This window comes from Stigmatopora argus, chromosome 7 (genome assembly GCF_051989625.1).
Source record: "Stigmatopora argus isolate UIUO_Sarg chromosome 7, RoL_Sarg_1.0, whole genome shotgun sequence".
Taxonomy (NCBI): Eukaryota; Metazoa; Chordata; class Actinopteri; order Syngnathiformes; family Syngnathidae; genus Stigmatopora; species Stigmatopora argus.
Genome location: NC_135393.1, coordinates 20238725 through 20266458, shown reverse-complemented (window position 1 = coordinate 20266458; position 27734 = coordinate 20238725). Strand labels below are relative to the sequence as shown.

The following is a 27734-nucleotide window of genomic DNA, read 5'->3' as shown; positions in this document are numbered from 1 at the left end:
CGGGAGGGAGGGAGGGAGGGAGCGAAGCGTGGGGACGTCCTCCGTGCTATCTGGCCCTCTCCCCGGAGCGGGCCTCGGCCGCCGCCGCCGCTTTGGGGCTGGGGGAAGACCCGACGGGGACGGGAGGGCGAGACGGCGCCCCCCGCGAGGCGGCGCGTCGCGGGGCCCGCGGCTTCCCGGAGGGCGCCACGATGGGGGCTCTGCGAGGGGACGGGCTGTCGGTCCTGCGGGCCAGCGCCAGGCTGAGGCTGCGCCGGCCCCCCGGGGGGAGGGTCCGGACGGGAGGGGCGGCGGCGGCGGACGGGCGGTGCCGGCCCAACTTTTCGGGACCTTTGGCGTTCCTGTGCAAAAAAAGAGACAAAGAGAGAAAATCAGGGCCTATCGAGAGAAAAAACAAAGTTCAAGTGACTTTGAAAGTGTCGGAATTGAATCCGGACTGGATTCTCACAATTCGGTCAAGTGAATCCAGACAGGATTCTCACAATTCGGAAAATTGAATCCGGACTGGATACTCGCAAATCAGACTTGATTCTCAGAATTCTGAAAGTATATTCTTAGCTTTCTGGCAAATTTCAGGCCAGTTTTACAATTCCGACATCAAAGCCAGACTGGAAGTAGCGCCAGTCGCCGTGAAACAAAGAGCCACCTGGAAGCGGGAGCCGGTGCCGGAGCCGGAGCCGGAGCCGGAGCCGGAGCCGGAGCCGGACTCGGTCTCGGGTCGGGCCGGGCCCGGGGCCTGGGGATGCGGCTCCTCTTGGAGGCGCCCAGGGAAGCGCCGGCGCTCCGGTCTCGCCCCCACACGGGCCCACGCCCCCCGCGGGCGGAGGAGGGCTCCGAGTCCCCCTCCGAGACGGGGACGGGGACGGGGATCCGGCTCCTGGGTGGCCGGGCCGCCGGGCCCCGGGGGGCTTCCCCCGGGCCGGCCCCGCCACTCCCGTCCCGCCCTCCGGCGACGGCGCGCTCCCTCTCCCCGGCCTCGGAAGACGACATGACGTTGAGGTGGGAGGTCTCGGCCACGCGCGCGAAGGTGCGCTCCACTTTGGCGAAGGGGGGCGACGGCGGGGCCCGGAGGAGGGCGGGCCCGACTTCTCCCGGGCGGAGGCGGGCTCCGCCGCCCGCCGGCCACTCGCCCTCGCCGCCCGAGGGGGACTTGCGAGCGTCCCCGGGGGAGAAGAGGACCAGCGTCTTGGAGGCGTCCTCCGGGTCGGCCTCGGAATGCTGCTCCCGGGCGGCCATCAGCGTGGAGGGGGCGGCTTCCTCCGAGCTCTTGCCGCTGCCGGAGCGGCTCTCGCTCACGTCGTCGTCTCGGGGGCCGGCGTCGGCGCTCCCCTCCTCCTCCTCGGAGGAGGAGGAGGCGGCGGCGGCGGTCGGGGCCAGTCGCTGCGGCAGGCTTCCCGTCAGCATCACCGTCAGGAAGTCGCCGCGCTTGGCCTGCAGCTTGGGCAGGATGTGGAGGCGCTCGCGCTCGTCGCCCTGGCTTTTGGTGCGGTAGTCGGGCCGTGGCGAGGGCCCGCCCGGCTGGGGTGCCTGAAAGACAGAGGGGTGAGGGTGAAGGTGAGGGTCAAAAGCCCCTCCTTTGCTCCACGGCCTGGTTTGGAAGGGGAGCCGGCGTGTTCCGGCACTTGAAGTGCTTGGCCGCTTTGAAAGAAGACAAAGACGAGCAAGCGCTAGGCCAAAGCCCCCGGCCAGGAGAACAACAAAGGTCATCTTTGAACTAGATACGTGGGCGTGCGGATGGCGGCGCGTGTGTACAAAAGTTCATGCGTCGCTTTGGTAGAAAAACAAAGAAAATTGGTTTGTCCTCAAATTTTATTGCAAAAAAATGGATCCGTTTAGCTATACATAGCCTAGCACAGCGTGAAAAAGAGGCAAGTTTTTTCCCCCCTGCATAATCCGACGTGAAGAATATCATTTGGCCGTTCGTAAATGAACGTTACAAAGTGTATGTGCGTGTGTATGTATATGTATATATATATATATATATTTATATAAATATGTATATATATATATATATATTTATATAAATATATTTATATATACACATACATATAGTACACACACTTAAATATGATGCATGTACATATATATATATAAATATATATATAAATAAATAAATATGTATATATATATATATATATATATATATATATATATATATATATATATATATATATATATTTATATATACACATACATATAGTACACACACTTAAATATGATGCATGTACATACAATTTGTCCTATATATGACAAAAGTCAAGGAGCAACTGTGAAAAACAATAAATTCCAGCATCTAATGGCGCTAATGAGTGCTCGGCTAACTTTCAGCAGCATGCTAACCACACTTAACGCTCAGTGGCTTCCATGTCGTCACCCTGTTACCCCCAAATAATGAAGAGTCGAAAAGACGACGAGGAAACTGGACGTTTGATTGCCGGAAAGAAAATTCGTGAGCTTAAACGTGGCGGTCAAGTGAGCCAAGGTCAACGGTGAAAATACAGTGGACAATGCGGCCGACCCTCGGCGCGCTAACGGTGGAGCGCCTCGGCGAAGCCGCAGACCTCGGCGGCGCCCGCGTCCCGGGACGTCAAGTCGACCATTAGCCTAGCCTAGCCTAGCCCAGCCTAGCCCGGCTTCTACATTCTACACAAGCGACGTGAAGCGGCGTCAACGCAAAGAATAGAAAGCGATGCATATTCGCCTAATTTAGCCCTTAAACGTGAAGAAAAACAAAGCAAAGGGCCTCGTTTTCAGACCAAGAAGTATGAGGGCTAAAAGCAAGAAAGAACAACGGCGGCCGATAACAATAAAGCGGCCGCATTGGGAGGCAGACTTAAGTAGCGATATTAGAAGAACAAAGTCATATGTTGTAACCCTAACCCATATTGCCAGATTAAGGTCATTTTGGGAGAAAAAATAAATAAAGTGACTTCATATCAAGAGAAAAAAATATTTGAAGAATAAAATCGAAATGAGCAGCTACGTACTACTTGAACTGAAATGTTAAAATCAACACAGCGAGCGCCTGATATTTTACTATCACTTTTGCAAAGACGGACATTTTGGCCACATTCAATTCAACGGTTTCTACTGATACTTGGTCGTAGCTCCCAATTGTTTTATTCATGTGACCACCGGTTGAGCATTACGTATGCTAACTATGTAGCGGCCGAGTTAGCCATACGTAGGACGTCGTGTCGAGGAAGGCTTTTAATCTCCTGATATTACCATTTTTGTCACGACTTTGATCTCGCAATACCACGCACGACCTGTGCCGTCTCGCCACATCGACATTTGTTCTTCCAGTAATACGACTTTCATCTGGTAATATTCTGACTTTGTTCCTTCTTTCTTCACCTCTAATACGCCGCCAAAGACGTCCGAGCAATTTCAAGCGGGAAGGGAAGGTACGGCGGCCGACGGAGCCCCGATCTCTTTCGCGGCCGGCGCCGGCGGCGGCGGAGGCGGCCAAGCCTCGCGCTAGGCCAACGGAGTACGTAGCGTTATTGCGTCCGTTCCGACGACGCGATCCCTAAAGTGCGGCAGTGACCGACGGACAAATGCGGGCGGAGTCAAAGAAAAAGAGTGGCGAGCTGGCCCGGAGGCCGGGGACGGCGCGCTAACGTGGCGTCGCTCCCGGCCGGCCGACCGACCGACGGAGGAAGACGTAAACGGCGAAAAGACAATTTCCCCAAATGGATCTTTGCATAACGTACGCACGGCTCGCCGAAAAAAACAAAAAAAAGGGACAGGAAGTGTCCGCAAAGTCCGCTTCCTGTTCCTCGGGAGAACGGCCTCGGGGAACTTCCCGTCTGAGCGTCGAGCTTGTGCAACGCGTTGGCGGAACAAACTTATTGCATGGTCAGCACGTGGCGCTCCCTCGCGCGCCTGCTTGATCGCGGCCCATGGCCTCCTCCGCGTTTTTCGTGGACAAGGGTGTTGGCGTGCGCGGGAAATAATGATGTGGGCGGGGGAGTGGCCAGAGTCATTTTCCTTTTCACTCTGCGTGTCTTCTGGTGTAGAGCGCTGCGCGTCTTAGTGCAGAGATGCCAAACTGGGGTCCCCGGGGGCAACGAGGGGGCGCCGGGAGCAACGGGGGGCACCGGGGGCAACGAGGGGGGCAGCAACGGGGGGCCCGGGGGCCAGACCCGGCCCGATCGCCGCCTGTTTGCGGCTAGCGCCAAGGTGAGCTCAAAGCCCCTGAAACAAAGGGAGCGTTTGACAATGTCGACGGCTTCTTTTTGGTTCTTAATGGCTGGGTGGTGGACATGCCGTGGTACGGGATGGCGTGCGTTGGCGAGGGTGCCGCGCCGCCGCGCCGCCGCGCTCTCGGCGTGACCCCGTCGTGTCCTCAGCTGCTGTTCTTGTTCATGAGTTTGGCCAGCATGTGCTGCAGCTGCGAGCGCGACACGTTGAGCACCGAGTGTCTGGTGCGGGCGGGCAGCGTGCCCGCCGCGCCGTGCCGCCGCCGCCAGCCGGCGTGGGCGTGGGCGGCGGCGTGGGCGGGGCTGCTCTCGGCCGAGCGGCTCCTCTGGATGAAGGCGGCGCCCCCGTGGGGGTAGTGCTCCGTCTCCAGGGTGGACGAGGAGAAGACGTAGGAGGCCAAGCGCCTCAGCTGATTGGGCCGCGGCTGGGGGCGGTCCTCGTCATGCTGCAAACAGACCAATCACAGAGAGGGGGAAGGGGGTTAGCCGGCGGAAGCCTTTTTTTCCCCCAGCAATTTTTTTGTTTAGTTTTTTGTTTTTTTTTCTGGCCTTTTGGTGCCATCCAATTGACGCCGTGACGTGGCTTCCGGTCCTCGGCTCCTCCCCTTCCCCTCCCCGAGCCAATCGGTCGGGACGCGGCCCATCGGAAAGCCGTTTGGCTGATTGGTGGAGGGTGACGAGGGGGGCGGAGCCCGTCTCGGGCCTTGGCTTCACTGCGCTTCGATATCGTATACATAGGCCGATATCGTATACATAAGGCGCAGCAGCGGGTGGCCATCTTGGGACTCTACGAAGCCCGTCCTAGCCAAGAGCGTGCACGCCCTCGACTCGGCGAGTAACGGTAAAGCCCGTCGTCGTGCCGTCGGAGACGCTAGGCGTCCCGTCTTCCGGCGTCCGATCCTCCTTGAAAGGCGTGGGTCCCTGGGCGACGCCCGGTCCATTCGCGGCAGAAGGGCTGCCGACGGACGCTCTAGGGCCGTCGAGTTGGACTCGAGCTTTTTCAATGCCGCGGACGGCGCTCCACGTCCGAATTAGTTTCGACCGGGCCTAAAATCAACAGGAAATGGTCCGTACCGAATAAGGGAGTGAACTGGCAACGTTCCCGGTGTACCGAAAATGCCCTTAAGTCAACGGGAACGGATCCAAAATACAGGGGAAGTGACCTGTAAGTAGCCGGACATGAACAAGGAAGTGACCCACCGCCTGCTAGATGTGGAAAAGTACACGTACACGTTGTTTCTTACCGTTGGAAGTCATTTTAGTGGCGTGTGGGCTCAAGGCCCGTGCTGGTTTGGTGCAATTTTCAACGGATTTTCCCGCACGGCAAAGTCACGTTGGCGCTTCAGAGCGTTTGTTTCCGTCTCAACGTGGCCCGCGTGGCGCTTTAGGTTGAGGCTTTGCTTTCCGGCGTTCATGACCGAGTGCGACGTTGCGTTCGGCAGCTCGTCCAATTGGAATCGCAAGCGCGTGAGTCGAAAGCTAAACACCGATTCTGGCTCATCTTTTGTGCTGTTCAAAAGACAGCGTTTGGATGAAAAACCGGCACGCGTGTGCTCTTACAGGTCGAAGCCTGCCCTCTACCGGCCGGCTCCTCACCTGCAGGAAACAATAATGCAGCACTGCCCTCTACTGGCAAATGTCTAACCTACAGAAGGCTGCCCTCGACTGGCAAATTTGTAACCTACAGAAGACTCCCGGGATGGAAAGCTATACTGACTGAGCCGTGATACATGCTACTTGCGACTTTCAAGATGAGAGTTAGGAAAGATAGAAAAAGCACAAGGGTGCCCCAGCCATCACACGACCAGGTAAAGGTGGTGCGCGCACGCCCTCTGCTAGCTAACCCGAAGAACCTACAGGCCAAACAGGTACAATGATGGGGGGAGAAAAAGGGCGCGTTCCTGTTTGAGCAGTGTAGCGTGGCCACGGCGGGCCTTGACGCGCCCTTTGGTGAAGGAACGAACCCCAAGAGTGCACGCTGCGACGCCACGTTAGCTCTAGCCATCCCCGATTTCGCGGGCACCACGCGGACGCCACGCTCATTTTGGATGTTTTTTGCCAGGGAAAGAAAGCACAAGAGATCTTACCGGCCGTTGCGGTCCGTCGGGTTCCGACTCCCTGCGCCGAGGACGCGCCGCCGGCAGCGAGTGGCAGGGCGACTGGGCGGGGCTCCCGCCGACGCTCCTCCGCGACTCCTCCTCTTCCGTCAGGACGAGCATTCCGCGGCTGCCGTGCGTCTTGGGGCGCACCACCGGCTCGGCGCCTGAACGGCGGACCGACGGGATGAGAGACCGGGCCGGGCGGGGCGAGCCCCGAGGAGCCCCGAGGAGCCCCGAGGGCGGGACGGAAGCCGCGAGCGAAGGGGCGCTCACCCGCCGGCGTGCGGACTTTGCGGCGATCGTCGTGCTCCTCCAGCGGGCGGAGCTCCTCGGGCTCCTCGTCGGTGGTGCCCGAATTGGTGGGATGAAAGTCTCGGAGCTCCGCCTCCTTGTCGATGATCACCCACTCCTTGCTGTCAAAGTCCTCCTCCTCGGCCAGCGGCACGGAGCGGATGAAGGCGTTGCTGTGCGCCTCCTGGTCGACCGAGGCCGCCGACACTTCCTGTCGGCCGCTGGCCTGCCGGTCGCCGCGGCAACCGGGATCCACCGACAGCATCTGCGCCGGCTGCGACGAGTACACGTGGCGCGAAGGGGAGCCCGGCACGTCCACGCGAGACCTGAAACGCCCGGAGACGGGGACGTTAGCTCGGATCGCTAGGGAAGTTAGCTTTGGTTTCGGCTAAATCGCAGAGGTGGGCAAAGCGGCCCTCGAGGGCCGCCGTGGGAGGGGGTAGCTTTTCGTTCCAACCGATCCAGCTCAGATGCTTTGATCAATGTGATGAAGAAAGCCGGCCGGCACCGTCTCACGCCATTTGCTCATCCCCCCCCCCCCGTACCTCTGCCCGTAGGGGTCGGCGCGTCCCTCGGCGGCGGACAGACGTTCCGACTCGGGGCTGTTGACCCGCCGGTGTCGCGGGGACCGCCCTTGGGCGCCGGGCGAATCGGGAGCTCCCACGCGGCCCGGCGACGGCGGGCGGGCGCCGTGGCCCGCCTCCTCTTCCTGCGGGATGGGCGCCCGTCAGAGACGCGCCTGGCGCGGGCCGCCCGACGCCGGGCCTTTTCCGCCGAACGCACCTTGTTCAAGCTGATCCTCAGTCTGTTGCGGTTGAAGTCGGTGTCCTCCCAGGCGTCTCCGGGCTCGTGCGGCGCGGCGGCCGGGGGCGGAGCGTTCTCCTGCTCGCTCAGGTGTTCGTCCTGGAGGACGTCGTCGGTGTTCTCGCGCTGAGGCTCCCCGGGCGCCGGGGTCACCGCGGCCCTGCGGGTGGGCGCTCCGTCATCTCGCGCCATCGTCTGGGGCGGGCGGACGGGCCCGGTTCGTTCTTACCCCATCATGGCGGCGGTGGGTCGCGTGTTGTGCTGCGGTTGCGCGGAGGCGGCCCCGGCGGACGCGCTGACGTCGCCTCCCGCCTTCTCCCAGTCGAAAGGCTCGTTTTCTGTGATGATTCGCTCCTTCATGCTGTTTTCAAACACCGACATCAGCAGCTGAAGCCCCGCCCATACACACGCACGCACAAACACACAAACACACACACAAACGAGTCAGAGGTGGCGTTTGAATAAATAGGGCCAACGCCTGGGCCGCACGGAACGGAAAATATCACATCATCACCATTTTCACCCCAAATATACAACAATGATCAGCAAATCATCCCAGCATAGTAGGAGTGGCCAAAGAGTCTTTCCGAGTCCGACCTGTGGTGGCGGACTCCGCTTACCTGGTAGTCGGGCTTGGTGTAGTAGTCCAGGGCGAGGACGTGGTCCAGGAAGACGTTGAACTCGGACGGCATGTGTTTGAGCAACATGCGGTGGTCGTAACGCTCTTTGATCTGACCCACTTGCTCCTAGAAGGCAAACAAGCGCAAGCAAGCCGACCCAACGACAAGTGAACGGGAAGCGCGCGATAAGAAGGGGATGAGGACGGCGCCGGACTAGAACAAGTCAAAAGCGGGAAGCTCACCTTGTCTTTGATCTTTCTCCACGGCAACTGACCCACGGCGAACTCCACCAACATGTAGAAGAGCGACCACAGGTCGTCGTGGCGACCCATCTCCTGCGGAGAGAGGAGAGGAGAGGAGAGGAGAGGCGGGGCTCAGGCGGACCGACCCTCGGGTTGAGCTGGCCGGCGACTCGGGGCCTCACCTTGTTCTTGTGGGCGTTGACCGAAGCGTAGCGCACCGTCCCTCGGAACCCCGCCACCGTCCTGGGCTGCCGGAGACACACGGACACGCGCCCGTGAAGGCTTTTCGCGGCAATTGCCGTCCCGCCTCCGCTCGTGTGGGGGGGGGAAGGGGCGGGGCCAGGCGGCAACCCTCTTGCCTGCACAATGTCTGCACATTTTGGGAGGGGCCTGTGCAACCTTTTTTGGCTGTATTCCGCTGTTTTTCAAGGCTTTGGGGAAGGCTAAAGTTTGGATTGGATTGGATAACTAGAATCATCTCGAAATTGTTGTTTTCATAATGACATTTTTTCAGGGCAAATTTTGCTCTTTTTTTCCATTTCTTTCATGGCCAATTTGTGTGTTTTTTGTTCTTTCTTTGCATTCGTTTCACTGTTCAATTTAATGAGCGTGACTATGTGCTGATTTTCACCATTTTTCCCATTCAATTTAACATCGGAGCGTGGATGCTAACCGTCAGACGGCGGCACCCAGCTAGCCACAACGGCAACGTTTCGGGGCGGTCACCCCCCACCCCAGGCCGGTCGGCCGGCGGGCGGGTGCTGCGGTTTCCGTGGCGAGCAAACGGCCCCTCCCTCTCACGTCCCTGGTAACCACGGTGACGATGGTGATGAGGGCATGCACGTCAAAATCATAAAGTCCAAAGGAAAGAACTGTAAGACAAATAAAAAGACACCCAAAATAAAGCCAAAGGACGGCAAAAGGAAAAACGCAAAGAAAGGTGGCAAAAAAAGGACAAAATATGAAGAGCAAACAAAAAAGGCACACGGTCATGCAAATCCAAAAGTGTCTGCTGTGTGTGCGCGCGCGCGCGGAAATGAGCGTGCTTATGAAAACACCACGCAAACAATCGACAGAGAGACAACAAACCGGCAGAGATTTGTTTATAAAGATGGCCGCCTTACCGGCCGGACCTCGCCGGTGGTGTTGGTGTACTGGCGGGCCAGGCCGAAGTCCAGCATGTAGCACTTCCTGTACGTGGAGGGCAGGCGGCCCATGGCGAAGTTGGACTGCGAGCGAAAGTGGCGGTGAGCGGGCCAATGATTAGACACCCGGATTGGGCGTCTACCACGTCCGCGCCTTTTACCGGTTTGATGTCCCGGTGCAAGAATCCCACCGAGTGGATGGCCTCGATGGACTCCAGGATCTGCTTCCCCAGCCGCAGCGTGGTGCTCATGGTGAAGGTCCCTCGAGGTTGACTGCGTCGCAGGTCGGCCAAATTGCGACCCTGAAAAGACGGACGGAAGAATGGAGGAGCGCCGAAGCCGAGGAGCGAGCGCGGAAGCCGAGAGATCCCGTTGGGTGGCTGGCGAGCGCCCGGCCAAAATCGCCCATCTTCTCTCTCTCTCTCTCTCACCTGAAGCTGCATCACCACGTAGTTGAACTTGTCGTTTCGGCCGCAGCCGATGAACTTACACACGTGGTTTTTACCTGCCCGGTGGCCCAAAGGAGGAGCAGGAGGAGGAACGACAAAAAGGTCATTGAAAGGGCAGACCCCAAAAAAACAAAAACATCAGAGACACGCCACGTGGTCCCCAAGCCGCGCTTACCCTGCAGCTTCTTGAGCACGGCCACCTCCATCTTGAGAACCTGTTTGGGCTGCTGGGCCGACTCCACCTTGAGCGCCACGTTCTCTCGGGTCAGCAGGTCCAGCGCCTCGTAGATCTCGCCGAAACCTCCGCCGCCGATCTTCTTCAGCTGAAAAGCAAACTCGCTAAAGGCGGCTCGGCTAGGAAGGAGGAGGAGGAGGAGGAGGACTAGGGGTAAGGAAAGCATTCCACCGTGGGACACGTGCAGGTTTGACTTCCAACCCGTAAAGAGGAAAGCTTCCCGAAACTCTGCTATGTCACAAGTACCATCGGTGGATCGCAGTCAGGTTTTGCTCATTTCAGCGCAACCCCCGCTGGTTCAACTGTGTCTGCGTCTGTGCGGTATCGCTGGGACCAAACAGCAGCCCTCCGGGTCCGCTTTGCCCACCCCTGGTGTAGACTGACTGTGGAAGCCAGTCAGTCCAGTCCAAGACTTTTTTAGACCTATTTAAAACATGTGCGATCAAAGCGCAGACTTTTGACCATATTGACCCATTGAAGAGCACCGTTGATGAAATTGAAGCATTGGACATCGTAGCATCCCGTAAAACAAGGCATTCACTTAACAGGGCTGGGCAAAGTAAACAAAGGGCCACCGGCAGTGGGTGCCGGCAGGGGTGCTTTGGTTCCAACCTCTCACGGGGGTTGGAAAGCTTTCCGCAATACTAGTGTCCTACAAGTGCAATCAGTGGATTGGCGTCAGGTGCTTCTCACGCCACAGCCCCCGCTGGTTCAAGTTTGTAAGTCAGCCCGGTCGCTGATGGATGGTTTGAGCAAAAAGCTACAAACCTCCCCCCCTACCCACAGCGGCCCAACCCTTGTTGATACAACTTTGTCTACATCCGTCTACGCTGGATGGCTTAGAAGAAAAAGCTCGGCCTTCCAAGACCAAAGGCTTTGCCCACCCAAAATTGAGCCAAAATTGGGTCAATTGAGATGGGTTTGGTTTGACAAAAAACCTACTTTAAAAAAATCATGTACAAAAGTTGTTATACGCCATTTGAAATGATCCAAAAAAATGTATCAAATAAGGGAAATAAAATATAGCATCCCATAAGACAAGGCATTTATTTAACAGGGCTGGGCAAACTAAATAAAGGGGCCAAAGTGAGTGCTTTGGTTTCAACCTCAACAGAGCAAAGCTTTCCACAATACTAGCGTCGCACAAGTGCAATCAGTGGATTGCCGCCAGGTGCTTCTTGCAGCCCAACCCCCGCTGCTTCAAGTTTGTCAGTCAGCTCGGTCAGTGCCGGATGGCTAGGAAGGAAAAGCTGAAGCCACCCCACCCCACCCCACACACAGTGGCCCAACCCCCGTTGATTAACTTTGAATACATCTATCTGCGCTGGATGACTTGGAAGAAAAAGCTGCAAGTGCAGCGGCCCACCAAGACCAAAAGCTTTGCCCACCCAAAATGGAGCCAAAATTGGATACATCGAGATGGGTTTGACAAAAAAACTACTTTAAAAAAATCCTGTACAAAAGTTGTTATACGCCAGTTGAAATGATCCCAAAAAAGTATCAAATAAGGGAAATAAAATATAGCATCCCATAAGACAAGGCATTCATTTAACATGGCTGGGAAAATTAAACAAGTAAACAAGGGGCCACCGGCAGGGGTGCTTTGGTTTCAAGCTCAACAGAGCAAAGCTTTCCACAATACTAGTGTCGCACAAGTGCAATCAGTGGATTGGTGTCAGGTGCTTCTTGCAGCCCAACCCCCGCTGCTTCAAGTTTGTCAGTCAGCTCGGTCAGTGCCCGATGGCTAGGAAGGAAAAGCTGCCCTCACCCCACCCCACCCCACCACACCCACAGTGGCCCAACCCCCGTTGATTAACTTTGAATACATCTATCTGCGCTGGATGACTTGGAAGAAAAAGCTACAAGTGCAGCGGCCCACCAAGACCAAAAGCTTCACCCACCCAAAATGGAGCCAAAATTGGATACATCGAGATGGCTTTGACAAAAAAACAACTTTAAAAAAATCCCGTACAAAAGTTATTATACGCCGTAGACCATTTGAAAAAAGTTATCGAATACGGGGAAAATGAATAAGTTGATAGGTATGGACATGGGTTAAGACGTAGAATCCCATAAGACGAGGCCTTCATTTAACAGGGCTGGCCAAAGTAAACCAAGTCCACAAAGGCCCACCTGCGGTGGCTTTTCATTCCAACCTCTAAAGAAGAAAGCGTTCCACAATTGTGGTGTTCTGCATGTGCAATCAGTGGATTGGCGTCAGGTGCTTCACCTTCCGCCACCACCCCCACTGGTTCTACTGTGTCTGTGCAGGATGGGTTGGACTAAAAAGCGGCCCCCACTCGCAGCATTAGATGCCCTGGGGGACACTTTTGCCCAGCCCTCCCTCCCTCCCTCCACCTACCTAAGAAAAAATGCAGATGATTTGAGTTTCCAAATTTTTCACATTCCTCATTTGAAATGTTCCCTCAGAATTCAGCAGATTCAATTTCTTTTTTGTTTAATTCTACGTTATCCCCACGAATCGGAACGAACTGGCGGCGGCGGCGGCGGCGCCGACGACGACGGAGGGTGCCCGTGCGTGTGCCCGGCGGCTAGGCGTGTGTGCTGACCACTTTCCACCTGTCCTTGACCATGCAGTTGGGCGGCAGGATGTCGGCTTGCTCGGCCGTGCCGTTCATGTTGGCGTTGTCCTGGTGGGCGGGGCCTAAGCACTGCATCTGCCATCCGTGAAGAACGCGAGCAGCTCCCAGCTTGAACGAGCCATTGATCTACGGTCGAGGGCGCAGACAACGTTATTTGCCGCGGCCCCATTTCCGACGGGCCGCCGGTCGGGAGGGGTCGGGGGGTGGGGGGGGGGGGGCGGCTCTGTCGAGGCGTGCACGTTGGTAACAGCAAATAGCGCCCGCTGTCTTTGGCAAAGGCGTCAAACTCAAGGCCGCCGCAAAAGCTCACCGGTGTTGCACCGATCGAGACACGGCATTTTGGGAGGGCCGGGCGCTCCCCGTACCCTTTTTCCAACAATTGTCCCTTTCTTTTTGCAACTCGACGACGGCACGCTCGCTCGACCGCGCCAGACGTCCCGTGCGTGCGAAGCGGGAGGGACGGCGCGCTCCCTCCCCCCCGCCGCTTCGAACGGACGGGGCGCCGGTCCGCCCGTCTGCCCATCCGTCTACTCCGGGTGGAGTCGTCGGTGGGAGGGTGGACCTCGCCGGCCGGCCACTTTTCCCAAGATGGGGAAACGGAGACGGGCGCGTCGTCTCTCCGCCCCGTCGGTGCAACACGACGTATTTTAGCAAGTGTTCCCAAAATGAAAGCCGATGATGAGGATACGCGTGATCGGACACGGCGGTGTCGAGGAAGTCCGCAGCGTGGGGAGAAACAGGCAGAGGGGCACGGGGGTGCGAGGCCCTCCCGCGGGGAGGCGCCGCTACTTTCAATTCCGCGCACGGCCGATTGAAAGCCTGGTTTTGGGCGCTCCAGCGGGCCAGCGTACGGGCAAGTGGTTTTGCCGGAGGTGCTCCGGGCGCGCATGCCAAGGGGAGGGACGGCGCCGGACGGCGGAGGCGGCCCAGCGAGCCTCATTCCCGCCTCACCATGATCCCTGGCCCGGCCGCGCCGAGCCGCGCCTCACCACGACTCCCGGGGCGGCCTACGAGCCAAACACACGGCAGTTAACCGGCACATTTGCAAGAAAAAAATGGGCTAAAGTCCTACTTTGGCCCGACAAAACAACGGACTCGCGATCCGTCGGAAGCGGTGGGCAGAGACGACGATCGGGTGGCTAAAAGTCTGCTACTTTTTCAATTGTGGGGAGTGTGAATGATCGCAATCCATGCCAAGGCAAGTCGCCATTGCCCAGCCCCAATAAAGAATCCATCGGTTCGCCCCGAGTTTGTGCGTTAGCTTAGTTTAGTGGCATTAGTCGCGTGGGCTCAAAGATTCGTAGGCAGCGAGCGCGAGCGCTGTCCCACACGAGCCAATACTTTTCTTTTTCGCAGGCCGTTTGTCTGCACTGCACAGTCACCGTGCGTGCGCATGCGCAGCTACGCATCCCTACTTGAATAAACGTGGCCCGACCTGACCCGCCCGGGTCGGGAATCGAGCCTCGCCCGGCACTAAATGTGTGTGTGTTTGTTTGTGTGTGCGTGCGTGCATGCGTGTGTGTGTGTGTGTGTGCGCGCGTGCGAGCGTGTGTGTGTGCGCGCGTGCGTGCGTGTGTGTGTGTGTGTGTGCGCGCGTGCGTGTGTGCGTGCGTGTGCGTGTGTGTGACCGGGACATAGTCGTGGACAACGTCTCCCCACCTGGCGCTCGTCCTCTTCCGCCTCTTGGGAACCTTCATCGGCGAAAGATGAGGCGAGGCGAGGCTAGCCCCCCCCACCGGCCCGCCGATCCGGCTGGGGTTCAAAAAATAAAAAATACAAAAAAAGGCGCAGTCCCGTTCCAGCTGGGTCGGAGCGGAACGTGCGAGCGAGCCGTCCGGAAGCGCGTTTTGTCCGCACCGCACCGCACCGCACCGCACCGCAGTGCAGCGGCAGGCAACGTCAGTAGACGAGCGAGCCTCGACGGCGGCTGCGACTTCCGCTCGGCCCTTTCGCAATAAAAGCGTAATTAGAAGAAATAAAACGAAGCGCCACCCCTCTATCCTTCCCCCCGCCCCCGCCCTCCCAAAACAAAACGCTGCTGAGCTGCTGGCTGGCCCGCTTGGGATGGTCCACAACTCGGAGCGTCTAAAGACGTCGACGTCGACGTCAACTCAAGGTGAAGGCTAGCGCTCTTTTAGGAGGGGAGGGGAGGGGAGGGAGCGGCGGCGCATTTCCGGAGCGGACACCCGAAGCCCGAAAGGAAAGAAGGCCTTGCCGAAACGCCCGAGTCAGCGCTCCTTGGGATTACGTCATCACGCCTCGTCACGTGCACGCCTCGCTCGGTATCGATCGGGCCGCGTTCGGTCACGGTCACGAGCGCGCCCGCCGTTCGCCCACGGAAAGTCTGACCTTTTTGATGTTTCCGGTCCGGAGTGGTCCTCCACCGGAGCAGCAGGAGCAGCAGCAGCGAATATCGTCTTCATCTCTGTCGTCGTCGTCGTCATCTTCAGCGTGGCCTCCCGAGCGCCTTCTCCATCTCGGTCTTCTTCCTCCTCCTCCTCCTCCAGCCTCAGCAGCAGCAGCAGCAGCGAGCGCATGCGCAGTCGCACGTCGAGCCGCGCCTTCCTTCTTTTTCTGCAGCGCCCCCTGGCGAAAACGGTCTTGCCCAACCCTCACGATGCGGGACGAGTGGTTCTGCCGTCATGTTTTACAACCATTGACGTGCTCGACGTCCGATTCATCGAACCAGTGGATTGGACGTTTAGAACTTCCGTTACTTTGGCTCCTTTTCAGATCACTTTCTGTGCATTCTTTCCAGTTGAGTTTAGGGGGGAGGGGTTCCGCTAATAATGGGGCTATCCCCCTTTTTTTCTCTAAAAGTTCATTCTAGTCTTTTGTTTGTTACAATGTTTTAAACGAAACCTAACTGCTGTCATGTTGTCAAATGTTTGGAATAGTTGCTCAATGAAAATAAGGAAAGTGACTAAAGCCTTTCCATGCTGCCCTCACTACCCACCCAGGCAAACATTTGCAAATTCAATGGAGGAATGTCATCAATCACACTCAAATCTGTCCTCGTCTACATTTATTAGAAAAAAAACAACCACCCAAAACACGGACTTGCCTTGTCGACAAAATCATCTAAGTTGGTGGCAGAGGGATGCTTGGAGATGGAGGGGGGGGGGGACTAAAACAAAGCTTTGCTCGTTCAACGGACTTGTTTCCCTTTCTTCTTTAGCTTTTTCTGGCCCGTTTCTTTTTCCTTTTTTGCGTGGGCTCGGCCATCTCGCCTTTGAAGGCGTGTTTCTTTTTGCTTTTTTGCGTAGGCTCGGCCATCTCGCCTTTGAAGGCTTGCCGCGGGTGACCTTTGACCGCGGGGGCCTTCTTTTCGGGCGCCCGGCCATCGGCCTTCTTCTTGGTGGACCTTTGGACCCGGACGCCGCGACCCTTCAGGTCGGAACCGTCCAGCTTCAGTGCCAGTTGGACCGAGTCCGGACTCTGTTCGGGGGAGGCGTGAGGTCAGAGGTGGCGAGGAGAGACCAGGCGTGACCTGCGCTGTACCTCAAACAGGACGTAACCGAAGCCTTTGCCCACTCCCGTGTGTTGGTCCCTCACCAGCCGCACCGCCTCCACCGTGCCGCATTCCTGGAAATGGCGGCGCAGCGCCAACTCTTGCAGCTCTGACGGACAGAACACGGGTCATCCTTTCCGCCGGAATAGTGGCCACGCTAGCCCATTGGCCGCCATTGACGGCGCTCCAAGTCCAAGGTGTCGGGGAAGGGGCGTTCGCCGGCCGACGGCACAAAGTCGGGCGAGAACACTCACCAAAGTCCAGGTTGCCCACGAAGACGGAGCGCTTGTGGTCGTGCTGCGGACGCAAGACTTCAAGCGTCAACCGCGGGCCAAAAGCGGCCGACGGATTAGCCGGCGACTCACGGTTTTCTGGGCCGAGTCGCTCACGCGGTCCACGCGGATGATGAAATCTTTCTGGATCTCCGTCCCGTTCCTGGGGGAAGACAAAGGGTGCCGTCGCATTGGGACGAGGCGGCGGCGGGCGGGGACCGTGGCGACCGACCGACCGACCTGCGCATCGCTTTGACCACCCCTTCCGGCTCCCGGAAGACCACGTAGGCGTTGATGCTCCTGGTGGACGTTCGCTCTAGCCGCCTGACGCGCACAAGATGGCGCCTTGTGAGCGCCGGAGCGAGCCGCGCACGCACGCACACGGCCCCGGGCGGTCACTCACTTGATGGCGGCCACTCTCTGCGACACGTCCAGATCTTCACGCACCTGTCGGACGGGACGGCGTCAGGCCACGGCGAGCGAGCGGGCGGGCCGCGCGTTTCTTACCAGGGAGCGGAAGCGGATGGACTCCACGGCGCCGTCATCCCGGAACAGCCCGAGCAGCATCTGCGGGTGACGGAGGTCAAAGTGGAAGGCCGATATATTTGGAGGTAAGCCTTCCGTTTGCACCATTGTTAGCAAAGGATGCAGCTTCCCTTCTATCGCGTCAATTTCCGTTTCCCAGTGAGCGCGCTCGCGCAAAGCAAACGGGCCAATTTTTCATCTTGCGCTTTTGGGATGGGTGGGGGCCAACCTTCTCGGTGCAGTCGCTAGGCAGGTTCCCCACAAAGGCCGTCCTGCCTTCCCGGCGCCGGCGCTTGGGCGTCCAGCGCTGCTCCTCGGCGCCGCCCTCCGCCTCCCGAACGGCCCGCTTCCGCCGGGCCGGCGCCCGCTCGGCCTCGTCGGCGGTCCGCAGGCTCAGCTCCCTGCGGGGGCGCCAACGCCGGAGTCAAAGCCGGAGTGGGCGTGTCGCTCGGACGGCGTCCGTCCCACCCACCTGCTCTCCAGTCTCAGCTCGCCTTCCGTTTTCACCTTGGGCTTTTTGTGGCGCCCGGCCGCAAGCTGGGCCCGAAGAAGAGAATGAAAGGCCGAATGTACTATCGATGAGCTCGTTTCCATCCGTGCTTACCTGCGCGGACGGCTTCGAGAGGACGCCCCCTGCCGGAGGGGCCGGCTGCGAGAGGACGCTTCCTCCCGGAGGGACCGGCTGCGAGAGGCCGCCCCCTACCGGCACGAAAAGGTTTCCCGTTGGCGGTGCGGTGGAGGCGCCAAACAAAGCCGAGAGCGAGGCAGAAGCCGCACACTGTGTCAGACTTCCCGACACCTGGCCCAAGCAGTAGCTCGACGACGCCTCGCCGCTAAACACAAGGAGCAGAAAAAAAGGGTGAGGAGACCTTAACAGAGTGAGCGAGCTAGCGAACACTCGCCCTGCCCTGTCGATAAGGCGGCCATGGCGGCGCTTAGCCCCACCGCGAGCGCTATCGTTTTCCATTCGAGACGACGAATAAAGTCATGACGTGCGGTAGGAGAACACGCGTGCGATAGAAGTGTCAGCATGGTGTCCTCGATGTAGGGTCCGATTCCCACCCAGGCCGTGGCCAACTAGCTTAACGAGTGGTGGAGGATGTCAACAAACCTGGGAGGAGAAGCTTTTTTCCTCATCATGTCGATCGGCAATCTTTCGTCTCCGCTCGTCTCACAAATACCCCATGAAAGGTTTGCCGGGGGCTTGTAGTTCCGGCGCAGACGAGGAAGAGCACTTTTCTTGCTAGAAAGTCAAACTAAGGAGACCCGAGAGTCGCAATTGACCCACGTTTGTAGCTGGAGTTGCTCGACCCCGGTCCTTCCGCTAAATAAGTCCGTCGAGCAACACACTTCCGGATTGTCCGCTCAAGTTAAAGCTTTCGTTTGGATGGATCCAACGAGTCTTTTGTTGTTGTTCTTGATCAAATAATTGGAATCAGAGACGTCGCTGCGTTTTGAAGTACGAGTATGGGAATATTATCTGGGGAAAGTAGCTGATTTGGGGGCGTACTGGAGTCCCGCGGGGCGTCGCAACCGGAGGGGCGTGGGTCACTGTAAAGTGTCCCCTGGCATCTTGCCGGGAAAAAGGAGAAATGTTAGCATTTTGGCCGTCCCCAGCTTGCTAGATTGGAGACGTACGTGCCTTCGTTTGCTCCTTTCCTCCCCCTGGGCTGCGATCTCCTTTTCAACGGTGAGCGCTGACATTCGGGTTGTTGCCGAAGTACCATCGAAAAGCGCCGAACCTAACCCAGCGTCCACCAAATGCCCTCCCTCGATAGAGGCGGCCGTTTTGGCGTTGGAGGCGGATGGCGGCGGAAGTCCCGGAGGACGCCCTGGGAAGGCGGGTTTCGTGTGGCGATGACCGGGCCACGGTCCGCTTCGTGGGCGCCGTGCCGCCCACCGAAGGTAGGCTCGGCCGATACGCCCGTTATAGTTTCTCTTTTGGGGCGGTGGCGCACGAGCGCCTCCTTCGGCGGCCCTGCTAGCTACGTCGCCTACCAAACGCTTTTGCCGAGCGCTTCCAAAATCTCCTTCCTTCGTCACCGTGGCGACGCCTGGGTTTGGGTCCCTCCCATTGCCTCCCCTCGCCTCCCCTCGCCTTTCCTCCTCTCCACTCCACAGGTGTGTGGCTGGGCGTGGAGTGGGACGACCCAAGCAGAGGGAAGCACGACGGCTGTCACGAAGGCGTGCGCTACTTCGCCTGCGGGTATTTCCGTGGCGTGTCCGCACCCGCTCGCCAGGGCCCATCGCCCACTGCCGGCCGCTTCTTCCCGTCAGGCACCCGAGCGGCGGCTCCTTCGTGCGTCCGTCCAAGGCCAGCTTCGGCTCCGATTTCGTTTCGGCGGTGCGGCGCAGGTACGGCGACGACGGGGCGGGGGCGGCGGCGGCCGACGAGGAGATCAACATCTCCAGCAAAACGCTGGAGTGGACCGACGTCAAGGAGCGCAGGTGCCGCCTCCGACGGGGAGCGCGAAAGGCGAAAACCCCCCGCCGATGTCCGCGGTTTTCTCCGCAGTCTGGAAAGCCTCTCCGTGGTCCTGCTGGAGGAGTGCCTGGTGAATGGGCCGGGAGCCGACGGAGACATCCTCCGGACCACGCCCAGTATCTTTGGCATGGTCTCCCCCTGATGATCTTTCATTGGAGGGTGGGGGGTTTCCTTCAAAGCGGTCCCAGGGTCCCACCCGTCCCGCTTGTGACGTTGCTATTTCCTATGGGCTTGGTCCAGACGTGCGCTGGTTGAACCTGAGCGCTTCGCTACTGGTCAGCTGGGACCAGGTGTCCGCCGTGGCTCGCCAGCTGGAACATTTGGAGGCTCTTCAGCTCAGGTGAGAGTTTGTCCGGAGGCCGGTCTTTCCGCCTCGCCGACCGGGCTTTCCTCCCCTCCTCGGGCCGGCCTTTCCGCCTCGCCGACCGGGGTTTCCTCCCCTCCTCGGGCCCACCTTTCCGCCAGCTTCAACAGACTGAGTTTGCCCTCGGAGGGCGCGGCGCGGCGGGGAGCTTTCGGCAACCTCCGGGCCCTGACTCTCATCGGCTGCCGCCTGGCGTGGACGCAGGTAAGGGTCCCCGGTCCGCTGCCGCTCCTGGCACCTCCGTTTGGTTGATGCGGTTCTGCCTTCAGATCCTGGAGTGCGCCCCCATGTGGCCCAAGCTGGAGGAGCTCATCGTGGAGGACAACCGCATCACGCATTTGCACAGGTGCGGGCGGACGGGGTTAGGACCCGACTCGGTCGATCGGTCGGCCTGCCGGCCGACCGACTCTCGTTCTGGCCCCCGTTGTCACCTTCAGGCCCCCCGATGGCGTCTTTGAAGAGCTCAGGTGCCTGGACGCGTCCAAGAACCCCGTGGAGCAGGATAGCTTGCTCAACTTGGCCCACCTGCCGAGGTCAGCTCTTCCTTCTCCTTCTCCCGAGCTGGCCGCCGAGCCACGTTTTAGGGGTTATGGTTGGAGGCCGTCAATTCTCGGCCAACGGGAGCGTGACGCGGAAGGAGCTCCCTGGCCGACGTTCCGCTTGCGTTGTTCTCAGGCTGGAGCACCTCATCCTGACCGACGCCGCCTTGTCCGACATCCGCTTCCCCGATGCCGCGGCAGGTAAGGCTGGCCGTGTTACCTTCCCTGCGGTTGGCCCACGCTCTCGCCCGCCCTCAGGAGCGGAGACGTCGGCATTCGCCTCGCTGGAGAAGATCAACTTGAACTGCAACCCCATCTCCGAGGTCTGAAGCCGGAGGGGGAGGGGGGTGTCGGCGAGGCGCCCCACTTTAACGGCCCCCCTCCCGTCCCCGTTCAGTGGGGCGTGATCGACGAGCTGGCCAAGCTGCCGTCCCTGCGCCAGCTTTGGTGTCGCGGGAACGACCTGGTCAGCGACGACCGCAACCCCAAGACGGCCAATCAGATGCTCATCGCCAAGCTGCCCCACCTGTGCGTCCTCAACGGCAGCCAGGTGCGCGTTCGGCCGTCGTCCGGGTGGCCACGGCGGCGGGGTTTTCTAACAGATGGGCCGTCGCAGGTGAGCCCGCAGGAGCGGCGGGGCGCCGAACGCGACTACCTGAAGATGTTCGGAGAGGAATGGATGCGCTCCGAGGGGCGGAGTCCGTCCCGCCGGGAGTTTGCCCGTCGCCATCCCCGTTACGCTCGGCTGGTGGAAAGTGAGGACGTCCGTCGCCGTCGGTGGCTGCCGCCGCCGTCGTCCGTCTCGGGCTCGACTTTCTTTGTGTGTTTCAGAGCACGGCGCTCCGGAAGAAGGCGAGCTGAAAAAGCCTCGGCCCTTCGCTCTTAAAAATCAGCTGTTGAGTAAGCGCACACAGACACAGCATCCCCGCTCCTTTTCCATTGTAAACGTGGGAACATTTTTCCAAAATATTCCCCTTGTAGAGATCACTTTTGTGTTTGCGGACGAGGCGTCTCGCCCGCCGCTGGTGAAGAAGCTTCCAGGTCAGCCAAACGCCGCCGCCGCCGTCGTCGTCATCCGTCCGCTCAAACGGCCGCTTGAACGCCGGCCCGCCTCTGTTTGCAGTCACCATGGAGATCGGCAAGGTCAAAGGCCTTTTGGCCAGGATCCTCCGGGTCCCCGCCGGTGACCTCAAGCTGAGCTACACCAGCGCTAAGGTAAAGGGTTCACGCCCACGCCCTCCGTCTTCTTCTTCCGCTTCTCCTGACGCTTTCCGCCGCGCAGGTCGTCGGGGCGGAGTACGAGATGGGCGGCGACCTCAAGACCCTGTTCTTTTACGACGTGGAGGACGGCGACACCGTTGTGGTCCGCCGACAATAAAGCTTGAAAAGTTTGTTTGCGCCAAAGTGGTCCCCATTGCAAAGACAAGAGTCCGAGTTTGAATCCGTCCGGCCTTTAATGCAGACGGGACGACGCGACAAAAGTCAATGAGGCAGCTTCCGAGTCTTTGGTCCGCGGCGCAAAAACGTCCGCAAGAGAATATTCCTTACAAGAACAAAACAGGTGGGCGATCAAGTCTTCTATTTGCACGGACACACAAACGAGAGAGAGAAAATTAAAAAGAGTCCCTAAGTCTAGCAACGCACGGGAAGTGGCCCAACATCCGAGCGGAAGGCGGCGGTGTCAGTCGCCGCCCAAAATGGCTTCCTGTCACGTGCGATCCTTAAGCAGCAGGCGGAAGTTGTGCAGCTGATGGATACTGGTGGACAACCTGCAACAGAAGCAATGGAAGTCGGCCATTTTGGGACGGGACAAATTGCTCTTTGGGGACCGTCAGGTCATTGTTCCGCATTTTCCCGTGGCGGCCACGAGATGGCACTATTCGTTCTTTTAGCGCTGTCGAATTCAGTGAGGCTATTTAATGGATCGTGCGCTAGTTTCGACTCGGCTCGACCGTATCATTGGGCCCAGGCAAAAGGCTCGGCTGGGCCTCGAGCTCCAACTCCAAACGAAGCCCGTCGAGCGGCGTTACCTGGCAAAGCCGTTGATCAAGGCCACCACTTCCTGGCGTGTCAGCTGGAAGCCTTTGGAGGGCGAATGCTCCGGAAGCTTCTTGATCTGCTTCTCCGAGAACAAGATCTTCAGCGCCGTGCCAAGCCCCTGCGTCTGAGGACGTCCGGCGTGTGGGCGTCAACGTCGGCGCCCCTTAACTGGAGCCCCCCCCCCAAAGTGGACGGCCCACGGCGAGGGCCTTTACCTGCAGCTTCCCCCAAAGTCGACATTTGCTGCAGCCCACGCAATCCATGATCCTGCTGATGTTCTTGAAGTGAAGACGGAACTCTTCCTACGCCGACAAAAAGATCCGCGTTCGATACCGGTGAAAGTGGGAAGGGCGAGCATTTTTCGGCCAGCCATTTTGTGTTTGATTGATTTAATAAAAAGGGACGGCACATATATGTCAATGAGCATTTTTTACGTTTACCTTGAGGCTTTGGGCTTCCTTCTCGCGTCCGGCGAACATGGACTTCTCGTCAAAGTGCATGGGGAACATTCTGGAAGGGGCAGAGGACGGCAAATGAGTCGGCGGCGAGGAGAGGCCAGCCCGGGCGAGGGATGGCGCGCTCCGCCCGCCCACTTGATCTCTTGGAAGACTTCCAGCAGCAGCTCTTTGGTGTCGGCGTCCTCTCGCCCGTTGCCCGTGTACAGGTCCACCACGGCGCGCTCAAAGTAGGCCGCCACTTTGTAGAGGGCGCGCAGTTCCATCAGGTAGAGGAAGTACAAGTTCTTCAGGCGCCGCGCCCCCTCGCCCTTGGTCTCGGCCGTGTCGAAGCGGGAGCGGAACTCCTCGGGGTTGGGTCCCCACGCCGGCCGGCCCCAGGCCTCTGCGCCGCCCGCGCGCGCGTCAGACGCGCCCACCGTTGCCCCCCGTTGGCCCCCGTTGGCCCGCGGCGACCTTACCTTCCAGCAGGTACTCGGCGCACAGGTGGATGTTGATGCTGCTGTGAAGGCCCGAGATGAGTCGATAGAAAACCCGCTTCTCCAAACACAACCCTGCCGGCCAGAGAGAGAGAAATGGCGCTCGATCAAAAGGATGGCCGGCGGGAAGAAGACGGCTCGTGGCCCCTCGCCTCACCTTCCAGCCAGTTGTAGAAGCTCTCGCCTGGAAGCAGAGAGAGCGTCCATCATCCGGATAAGCGCCCGCCGCCACGTCTTACTCACCGTCGTCGCCTAAAGACAAGAACAAAAAATGACGGCGTCCGTTTGCGGGATCTGGGCTCCGACTAACCCGAGACGGCCGGCCGTACGGGGAAAAAAGCGCGAGACGGCGACCGATCGACTCTCCGCCGCGAGTTTCGAGGGCGGCCGACGGCTCGGACGCCGGCCGAGAGCTCACCTCTGCTGGGGGCCAAAGGGTTCAGAGGTCGGTAGACGGACCGGGGCCTGCCGCGGGAGGACGGAGGACGTTAGCGGAGGACGTCCCGCTTGAAGGCGGGCGTCGGGGGGGCCACCGACTTGAAGCAGTTTTCCTCGTAGATGCTGTTCCAGACCCTCCAAGCCGACGGCCCTTTGTATCCCGTGTAGCGCTCGGGGTTGAGCTGCAGGTCCACGTACTCGGCGTCCGGCGACGACTCGTCTGCCGCGTGACACGCGGGGGGAGGGGCGTCAGCCGGGGCCCACCACGTCATCTGGTGCCCGGCTCGGCTCGGCCCGGCCGTGGCCTCTTACCGTCCGGCTCGCAGAAATGATCCTGAGCGTCATCGTGTCTGGCCCAGTCGGCAAACGCCTCTTTGCTCTGATGGCTACGCAAACACACAGCAAAAAGAAAAAATGTTGGAATGCCGTAGCCACGAGCCTTTTCATTGGCTGCTAAGGGTGCCAAGGTCGCTGTCCGCCAGCTAGCGCTCGTGGGGAAGGCCGGCGGCGGCAGAAAATAGAGCGAATGAAGAAGGAGCTTCCTCTCTCTGGGTCTCACCTGAGCGTGTTGTTGATGGCTCCCAGCTCCTGCGCCTGCTGACACGCTACGGGGTGGTCGGGCCGGTGGTCGGGTCGGTTGGCGGCCTGCGAATACTGGAGGTGGGCGGGACCGGGCGTCAGAGGCCGAACGCCACAGCGCGGGCGCGCCTCGGCCACTCACCTTGTTGTAATTGCCCGACTTGATGCCCTCGGGGACCCGACTCTGTGAGCGTCAAAGACAGCCGGTCGAGAGGCGGGCCGCGAGCGCCGGCGAAAAACGGACGGCGGCCGTTCACCTACCTCTGGACAGGGCTCCACCTGGCAGTCTCTGATGGCGCATTGGCCGTCGTCTGGCCAGAAGGGACACGCTCGCTTCAGGTTGACCTGAGCATGAGAGAGAGAGAGCGTGGGCGGCGCGTCAGTCACAACGGAGCGCCGATTCCCATCATCCCGTCCGAGCCTACCTTGTAGTAGCGGAAGTAGTCCCTCTCGGACAGCTTCTTAATGCGAGGGTATATCTTGAAGTTGTTGAAGACGTCGATGCTCTCCACATCGCAGAAGCAGTCGTCCAGCACGCCCGTCAGCTGTGGACGAATTGGATCGGATAACTTTATTCATCCCGTATTGGGGAAATTTCATGGTGACAGTAGCAAGAGGGTGAGAACGCAGATACAGGAAAGGCATCGTTAGAAGTTAGATAGAACAGTCGCAAAGGCCGCAGAACAACAAAGCAAAAGCACAAAGTACAAAGAAAATAAAAGTGAATGGGATCATTAAGAATCACCAAATCAAATCATTAAGACAGAAAAGCAGCAAAAACGCGGACCACGTCAGGCGCTTACCTACGCCACTCCGCGGCAGCCTTTACAAACAGAGCAAATATCGAGCGACGCGCTAAAAGAGAAGTGGGGCGCCCATCGACGGCGGCGGATGCCTCCAAGCGGGAGATCCGCTGAACGAACGAATGAAGAAGAAAAAAACTCATTCGCCACCTGGCGCAAATTGGACTAGAGCTAAAATATTGGTTGGATTGTCATGGAAAATCCCAGATCGCTTGACCTGTAGTTTGTAGCATATGTTGCCAAAAGGCAAGAGCGGTCAGCTGACAAAAAGTTTTGAAACGCATGAAAAAAACTGGAAATGAGCTCGAAACTCTGACCTGCCATGGCACGACTGCGACTGCGCGTGTGCGTGCGCCAAGCGTGGCTAAAGGCAAGAAGATGCAAAGAGCTCGCAACATCTTGGCCTTTTTTTTTTGTGCACTTTCTTCTTCTCAAGCGCCTGTCTAACAAGTGGACGGAGACTGCCGTAGCCCCGCCCCCTCGCTGGAATAAGCGCCGCCCTCTCCGTCCGCCTCGCCTCTCCCTTCGGCCAATGGCGACGAGAAGCCAACGTCGGCGAGGCGGGGCGAGCGAGGCCTTGGCCAATCGCCTTCCACCACGCTCGCCGTACACAAGCAGACGTCCCGTCAGGTCCAGGAAGAGAAGAAAAAAAGGATGAAAAAGAAGCCTGTTCTTCTCGTTTCAAGTGAAATCGCGCAAAGCCCAAACAAAACGGTGTCAAACTAAAGGTGACGTGAATACACGGCAGGCTGGCGAGCGAGATTTGGACAAGGTCGAAGCCTGACCGTTTCCGACACCGAAGAGGGGAGAAGAGGGGAGGAAAGGAGAGGAAATGGGAGCAAAACAAGGTGCGAAACAAGGTGACTTGCATGGCAGAAGCAGCTCTGCACGTCTTCTGCCGCCGCGGAACGCTTGTTGAGCTGAAACCACGCTAGGGCTAGGTTGCTTAGCAAGAAGGCCAAGAGAAGGGAGCCCGAAGCCTCCACAATCATTCTCCGCAGCATGCCTGCTAGCAAGCCCGAGCGCCAGAGCCGGAGCCGGACAATTGCCGAGTGCCAGAAGGAGTCCAGTCCAATCCAGCCGAGTGAGTCCGGTCGCGTCCCGTCCCCTTCCGTCAGCTTCCGTCAGCTTCCGTCAGCTTCCGGCTGGCTACGGCCAGAGAGCCAGCTAGTGACGCGCGCGCGCGAGGCGGATATGTCCGCCGGCGGGTAAAGTCCAACCCGGCCGGTCGCTGAGGCGGTTATTGGGGCCGAAAAGTCAAAACAAGTCGGGTCAGGTTTCCAGCAGCTGCTTTTGCGACGCGGGCAGGCAAACCGGAAGAATCGCACGAACCGAACGACTTCCCATCTTTTGCATTTCAAAATAAAAGCAGGGCGCTTCCGAATGTCGATTTTAGCATTGGCGGCACGGCGCTTCCGGGCGTATGTGTGAGCATTGGCGACACGCCGCACCAAACCACGTTCAATAGTGCGCCTTGTCCACTTTCTTTCTTTCTTTCTTTATTTGTACCTGGGTGTGTATTTTGGAATCTTGTTAACCTCGGTGGCTCGTCGACGACAGGACCCCTTTGCGGGATTTAGGCGGGAAGACACCCCGCTATGGCTAGTGGCTACTCCGAAGACGACTCGGCCGTCACGCCCGCTTTGGCTAGCGGCTGCTCTGACGACTGGCCCAGCTTGGGTCCTCTGCAGTGGAGCGCTTACGTCAACAACGAGCTCCGAGTGACGGCGTCGGGGAAAGTGTTTGGAGGCTGGCTGCTCACGGTCGACCCCGTGTCCGCCAGGTTCGCTATGAACGCCGCCAGGTGGGCGGTGCAACCCCCACGCCCATCACCCTACCTACCGTTGTTTTTCTCTGTCTATTTGCCTCGCCGCAGCCTGGTCCTGGTCACCTTGGGCGCCACGGAGCACGAGCCCAACGGCCTCTGCGTGGTGATGGGCGCCGCGGTGCGCCGCGTGGAGAAAATCCGGGAGGCGGACGAGGCCGCGGCCTCGCGCCTTCGCGGGCTCTTCGCCACCTCGGCCACGGCGTCGGAGTCGGCGTGCGGCGGGGCCGACCCGGGGCGGCGAGCCGGCCTCCGCCGCTGGCTGGAGAGCCAGCACGTCCCCGTGGAGGAGCGCGGCGACGGACTGCTGGTGGCCGGCGCCCTGCTGGTGACGCCACCGTACGGGCCGGACGACTGCGACTGCGGGGGCGGAAACCCCATCATCTTGGGCAGGGTGCGGGAGCTGCTCCAACGATACTACGCCCGGGAAGACTCTCCCTCTCACTCGCCCACATCTGTCAAATAAACAAGAGCCTCGTGGCATTGAAATGATTTGGGGGTGGAGACTGACTTCTTTCCGTGGGTGCCCTCGATGGCCGAGGGGGTCCGATTGTCCAAAGCGAGATGATTATTTGGACCAAATTTCTACATTCCGCCTCGGTCCAGCTGTATTCGAATCGGTCCGAACGTCGTCGGGCAACGGTCCAAATGAAAGGAATTAAAGAAAGAAAAAAACCATGACCCTAATCAGGATGAGGCGGTTCAGAACATGAGATGAGATGTTCT

The 27734-nt window shown here is 58.9% G+C and overlaps 5 protein-coding genes across 9 annotated transcripts; 2 read left to right on the top strand and 3 right to left on the bottom strand.

The window, feature by feature from the left end:
* Positions 1-46: 46 nt before the first annotated feature.
* ttbk1a (tau tubulin kinase 1a) lies at positions 47-15233 on the bottom strand. The gene is made up of 16 exons (XM_077604837.1): positions 15043-15233; positions 12661-12819; positions 10031-10178; positions 9838-9911; positions 9568-9708; positions 9386-9490; positions 8444-8509; positions 8262-8354; positions 8020-8145; positions 7629-7786; positions 7379-7559; positions 7141-7304; positions 6578-6921; positions 6293-6468; positions 647-1527; positions 47-341 (listed from the first exon to the last, which is right to left on the bottom strand). The coding sequence occupies exons 2-16, from the start codon at positions 12766-12768 to the stop codon at positions 47-49; spliced, it is 3060 nt and encodes a 1019-aa protein (XP_077460963.1). The 5' UTR covers positions 12769-12819; positions 15043-15233.
* A 423-nt stretch (positions 15234-15656) lies between these two features.
* On the bottom strand, positions 15657-19036 carry rbm34 (RNA binding motif protein 34). Of its 2 annotated transcripts, XM_077605722.1 has the most exons (12): positions 18113-19036; positions 17698-17834; positions 17606-17664; positions 17474-17538; positions 17231-17402; positions 16984-17043; positions 16880-16923; positions 16717-16800; positions 16570-16639; positions 16459-16501; positions 16195-16313; positions 15657-16131 (listed from the first exon to the last, which is right to left on the bottom strand). In XM_077605722.1, the coding sequence occupies exons 1-12, from the start codon at positions 18139-18141 to the stop codon at positions 15868-15870; spliced, it is 1146 nt and encodes a 381-aa protein (XP_077461848.1). In that variant the 5' UTR covers positions 18142-19036; the 3' UTR covers positions 15657-15867. The 2 variants fall into 2 exon arrangements, with proteins under 2 accessions (XP_077461848.1, XP_077461847.1); XM_077605721.1 differs by having other exon boundaries at positions 17606-17834; positions 18113-19033.
* tbce (tubulin folding cofactor E) lies at positions 17698-21780 on the top strand. Of its 3 annotated transcripts, XM_077605712.1 has the most exons (18): positions 17698-17860; positions 18619-18691; positions 18780-18906; positions 19123-19207; positions 19279-19449; positions 19517-19602; positions 19727-19826; positions 19952-20054; positions 20120-20196; positions 20288-20383; positions 20526-20590; positions 20648-20712; positions 20787-20939; positions 21006-21144; positions 21221-21289; positions 21371-21430; positions 21513-21604; positions 21672-21780. In XM_077605712.1, the coding sequence occupies exons 3-18, from the start codon at positions 18807-18809 to the stop codon at positions 21765-21767; spliced, it is 1557 nt and encodes a 518-aa protein (XP_077461838.1). In that variant the 5' UTR covers positions 17698-17860; positions 18619-18691; positions 18780-18806; the 3' UTR covers positions 21768-21780. The 3 variants fall into 3 exon arrangements, with proteins under 3 accessions (XP_077461838.1, XP_077461839.1, XP_077461837.1); XM_077605713.1 differs by lacking the exon at positions 18619-18691; XM_077605711.1 differs by lacking the exon at positions 17698-17860 and having other exon boundaries at positions 17897-18691.
* Positions 21781-21824: 44 nt separating this feature from the next.
* Positions 21825-26532, bottom strand: ero1b (endoplasmic reticulum oxidoreductase 1 beta). Of its 2 annotated transcripts, none has more exons than XM_077605714.1 (16): positions 26053-26532; positions 24806-24925; positions 24642-24725; positions 24523-24564; positions 24361-24455; positions 24114-24187; positions 23901-24021; positions 23782-23828; positions 23607-23615; positions 23521-23547; positions 23346-23438; positions 23023-23269; positions 22870-22939; positions 22645-22731; positions 22420-22553; positions 21825-22158 (listed from the first exon to the last, which is right to left on the bottom strand). In XM_077605714.1, the coding sequence occupies exons 1-16, from the start codon at positions 26185-26187 to the stop codon at positions 22098-22100; spliced, it is 1446 nt and encodes a 481-aa protein (XP_077461840.1). In that variant the 5' UTR covers positions 26188-26532; the 3' UTR covers positions 21825-22097. The 2 variants fall into 2 exon arrangements, with proteins under 2 accessions (XP_077461840.1, XP_077461841.1); XM_077605715.1 differs by lacking the exon at positions 26053-26532 and adding an exon at positions 25501-25610.
* On the top strand, positions 25767-27500 carry gemin6 (gem (nuclear organelle) associated protein 6). Its single transcript, XM_077605724.1, has 2 exons — positions 25767-26966; positions 27060-27500. Exons 1-2 carry the CDS (start codon positions 26782-26784, stop codon positions 27472-27474), a joined length of 600 nt encoding a protein of 199 aa, XP_077461850.1. The 5' UTR covers positions 25767-26781; the 3' UTR covers positions 27475-27500.
* The last annotated feature ends 234 nt before the right edge of the window (positions 27501-27734 follow it).

What these genes read in the sequence shown, in the direction of transcription:
- ttbk1a (XM_077604837.1), bottom strand. Translation starts at nt 12,768, where the DNA reads ATGCAGTGCTTAGGCCCCGCCCACCAGGACAACGCCAACATGAACGGC. An exon ending in CCCACCGCCGCCATGATGGG is followed by an intron (nt 7,560 to 7,628) that starts GTAAGAACGAAC and finishes GCCCACCCGCAG; the next exon opens with GGCCGCGGTGACCCCGGCGC. An exon ending in GCCGACCCCTACGGGCAGAG is followed by an intron (nt 6,922 to 7,140) that starts GTACGGGGGGGG and finishes CGGGCGTTTCAG; the next exon opens with GTCTCGCGTGGACGTGCCGG.
- rbm34 (XM_077605721.1), bottom strand. Translation starts at nt 18,141, where the DNA reads ATGATGAGGAAAAAAGCTTCTCCTCCCAG. An exon ending in CTAGCGACTGCACCGAGAAG is followed by an intron (nt 17,044 to 17,230) that starts GTTGGCCCCCAC and finishes CGTCACCCGCAG; the next exon opens with ATGCTGCTCGGGCTGTTCCG. An exon ending in GCGACTCGGCCCAGAAAACC is followed by an intron (nt 16,502 to 16,569) that starts GTGAGTCGCCGG and finishes TTGCGTCCGCAG; the next exon opens with CACGACCACAAGCGCTCCGT.
- tbce (XM_077605713.1), top strand. Translation starts at nt 18,807, where the DNA reads ATGGCGGCGGAAGTCCCGGAGGACGCCCTGGGAAGGCGGGTTTCGTGT. An exon ending in ACCGACGTCAAGGAGCGCAG is followed by an intron (nt 19,450 to 19,516) that starts GTGCCGCCTCCG and finishes TTTTCTCCGCAG; the next exon opens with TCTGGAAAGCCTCTCCGTGG. An exon ending in GCTGGTGAAGAAGCTTCCAG is followed by an intron (nt 21,431 to 21,512) that starts GTCAGCCAAACG and finishes CTCTGTTTGCAG; the next exon opens with TCACCATGGAGATCGGCAAG.
- ero1b (XM_077605714.1), bottom strand. Translation starts at nt 26,187, where the DNA reads ATGCTGCGGAGAATGATTGTGGAGGCTTCGGGCTCCCTTCTCTTGGCC. An exon ending in AGTCGGGCAATTACAACAAG is followed by an intron (nt 24,456 to 24,522) that starts GTGAGTGGCCGA and finishes GCCCACCTCCAG; the next exon opens with TATTCGCAGGCCGCCAACCG. An exon ending in GCCATCAACAACACGCTCAG is followed by an intron (nt 24,188 to 24,360) that starts GTGAGACCCAGA and finishes GTGTTTGCGTAG; the next exon opens with CCATCAGAGCAAAGAGGCGT.
- gemin6 (XM_077605724.1), top strand. Translation starts at nt 26,782, where the DNA reads ATGGCTAGTGGCTACTCCGAAGACGACTCGGCCGTCACGCCCGCTTTG. An exon ending in GTCGACCCCGTGTCCGCCAG is followed by an intron (nt 26,967 to 27,059) that starts GTTCGCTATGAA and finishes GCCTCGCCGCAG; the next exon opens with CCTGGTCCTGGTCACCTTGG.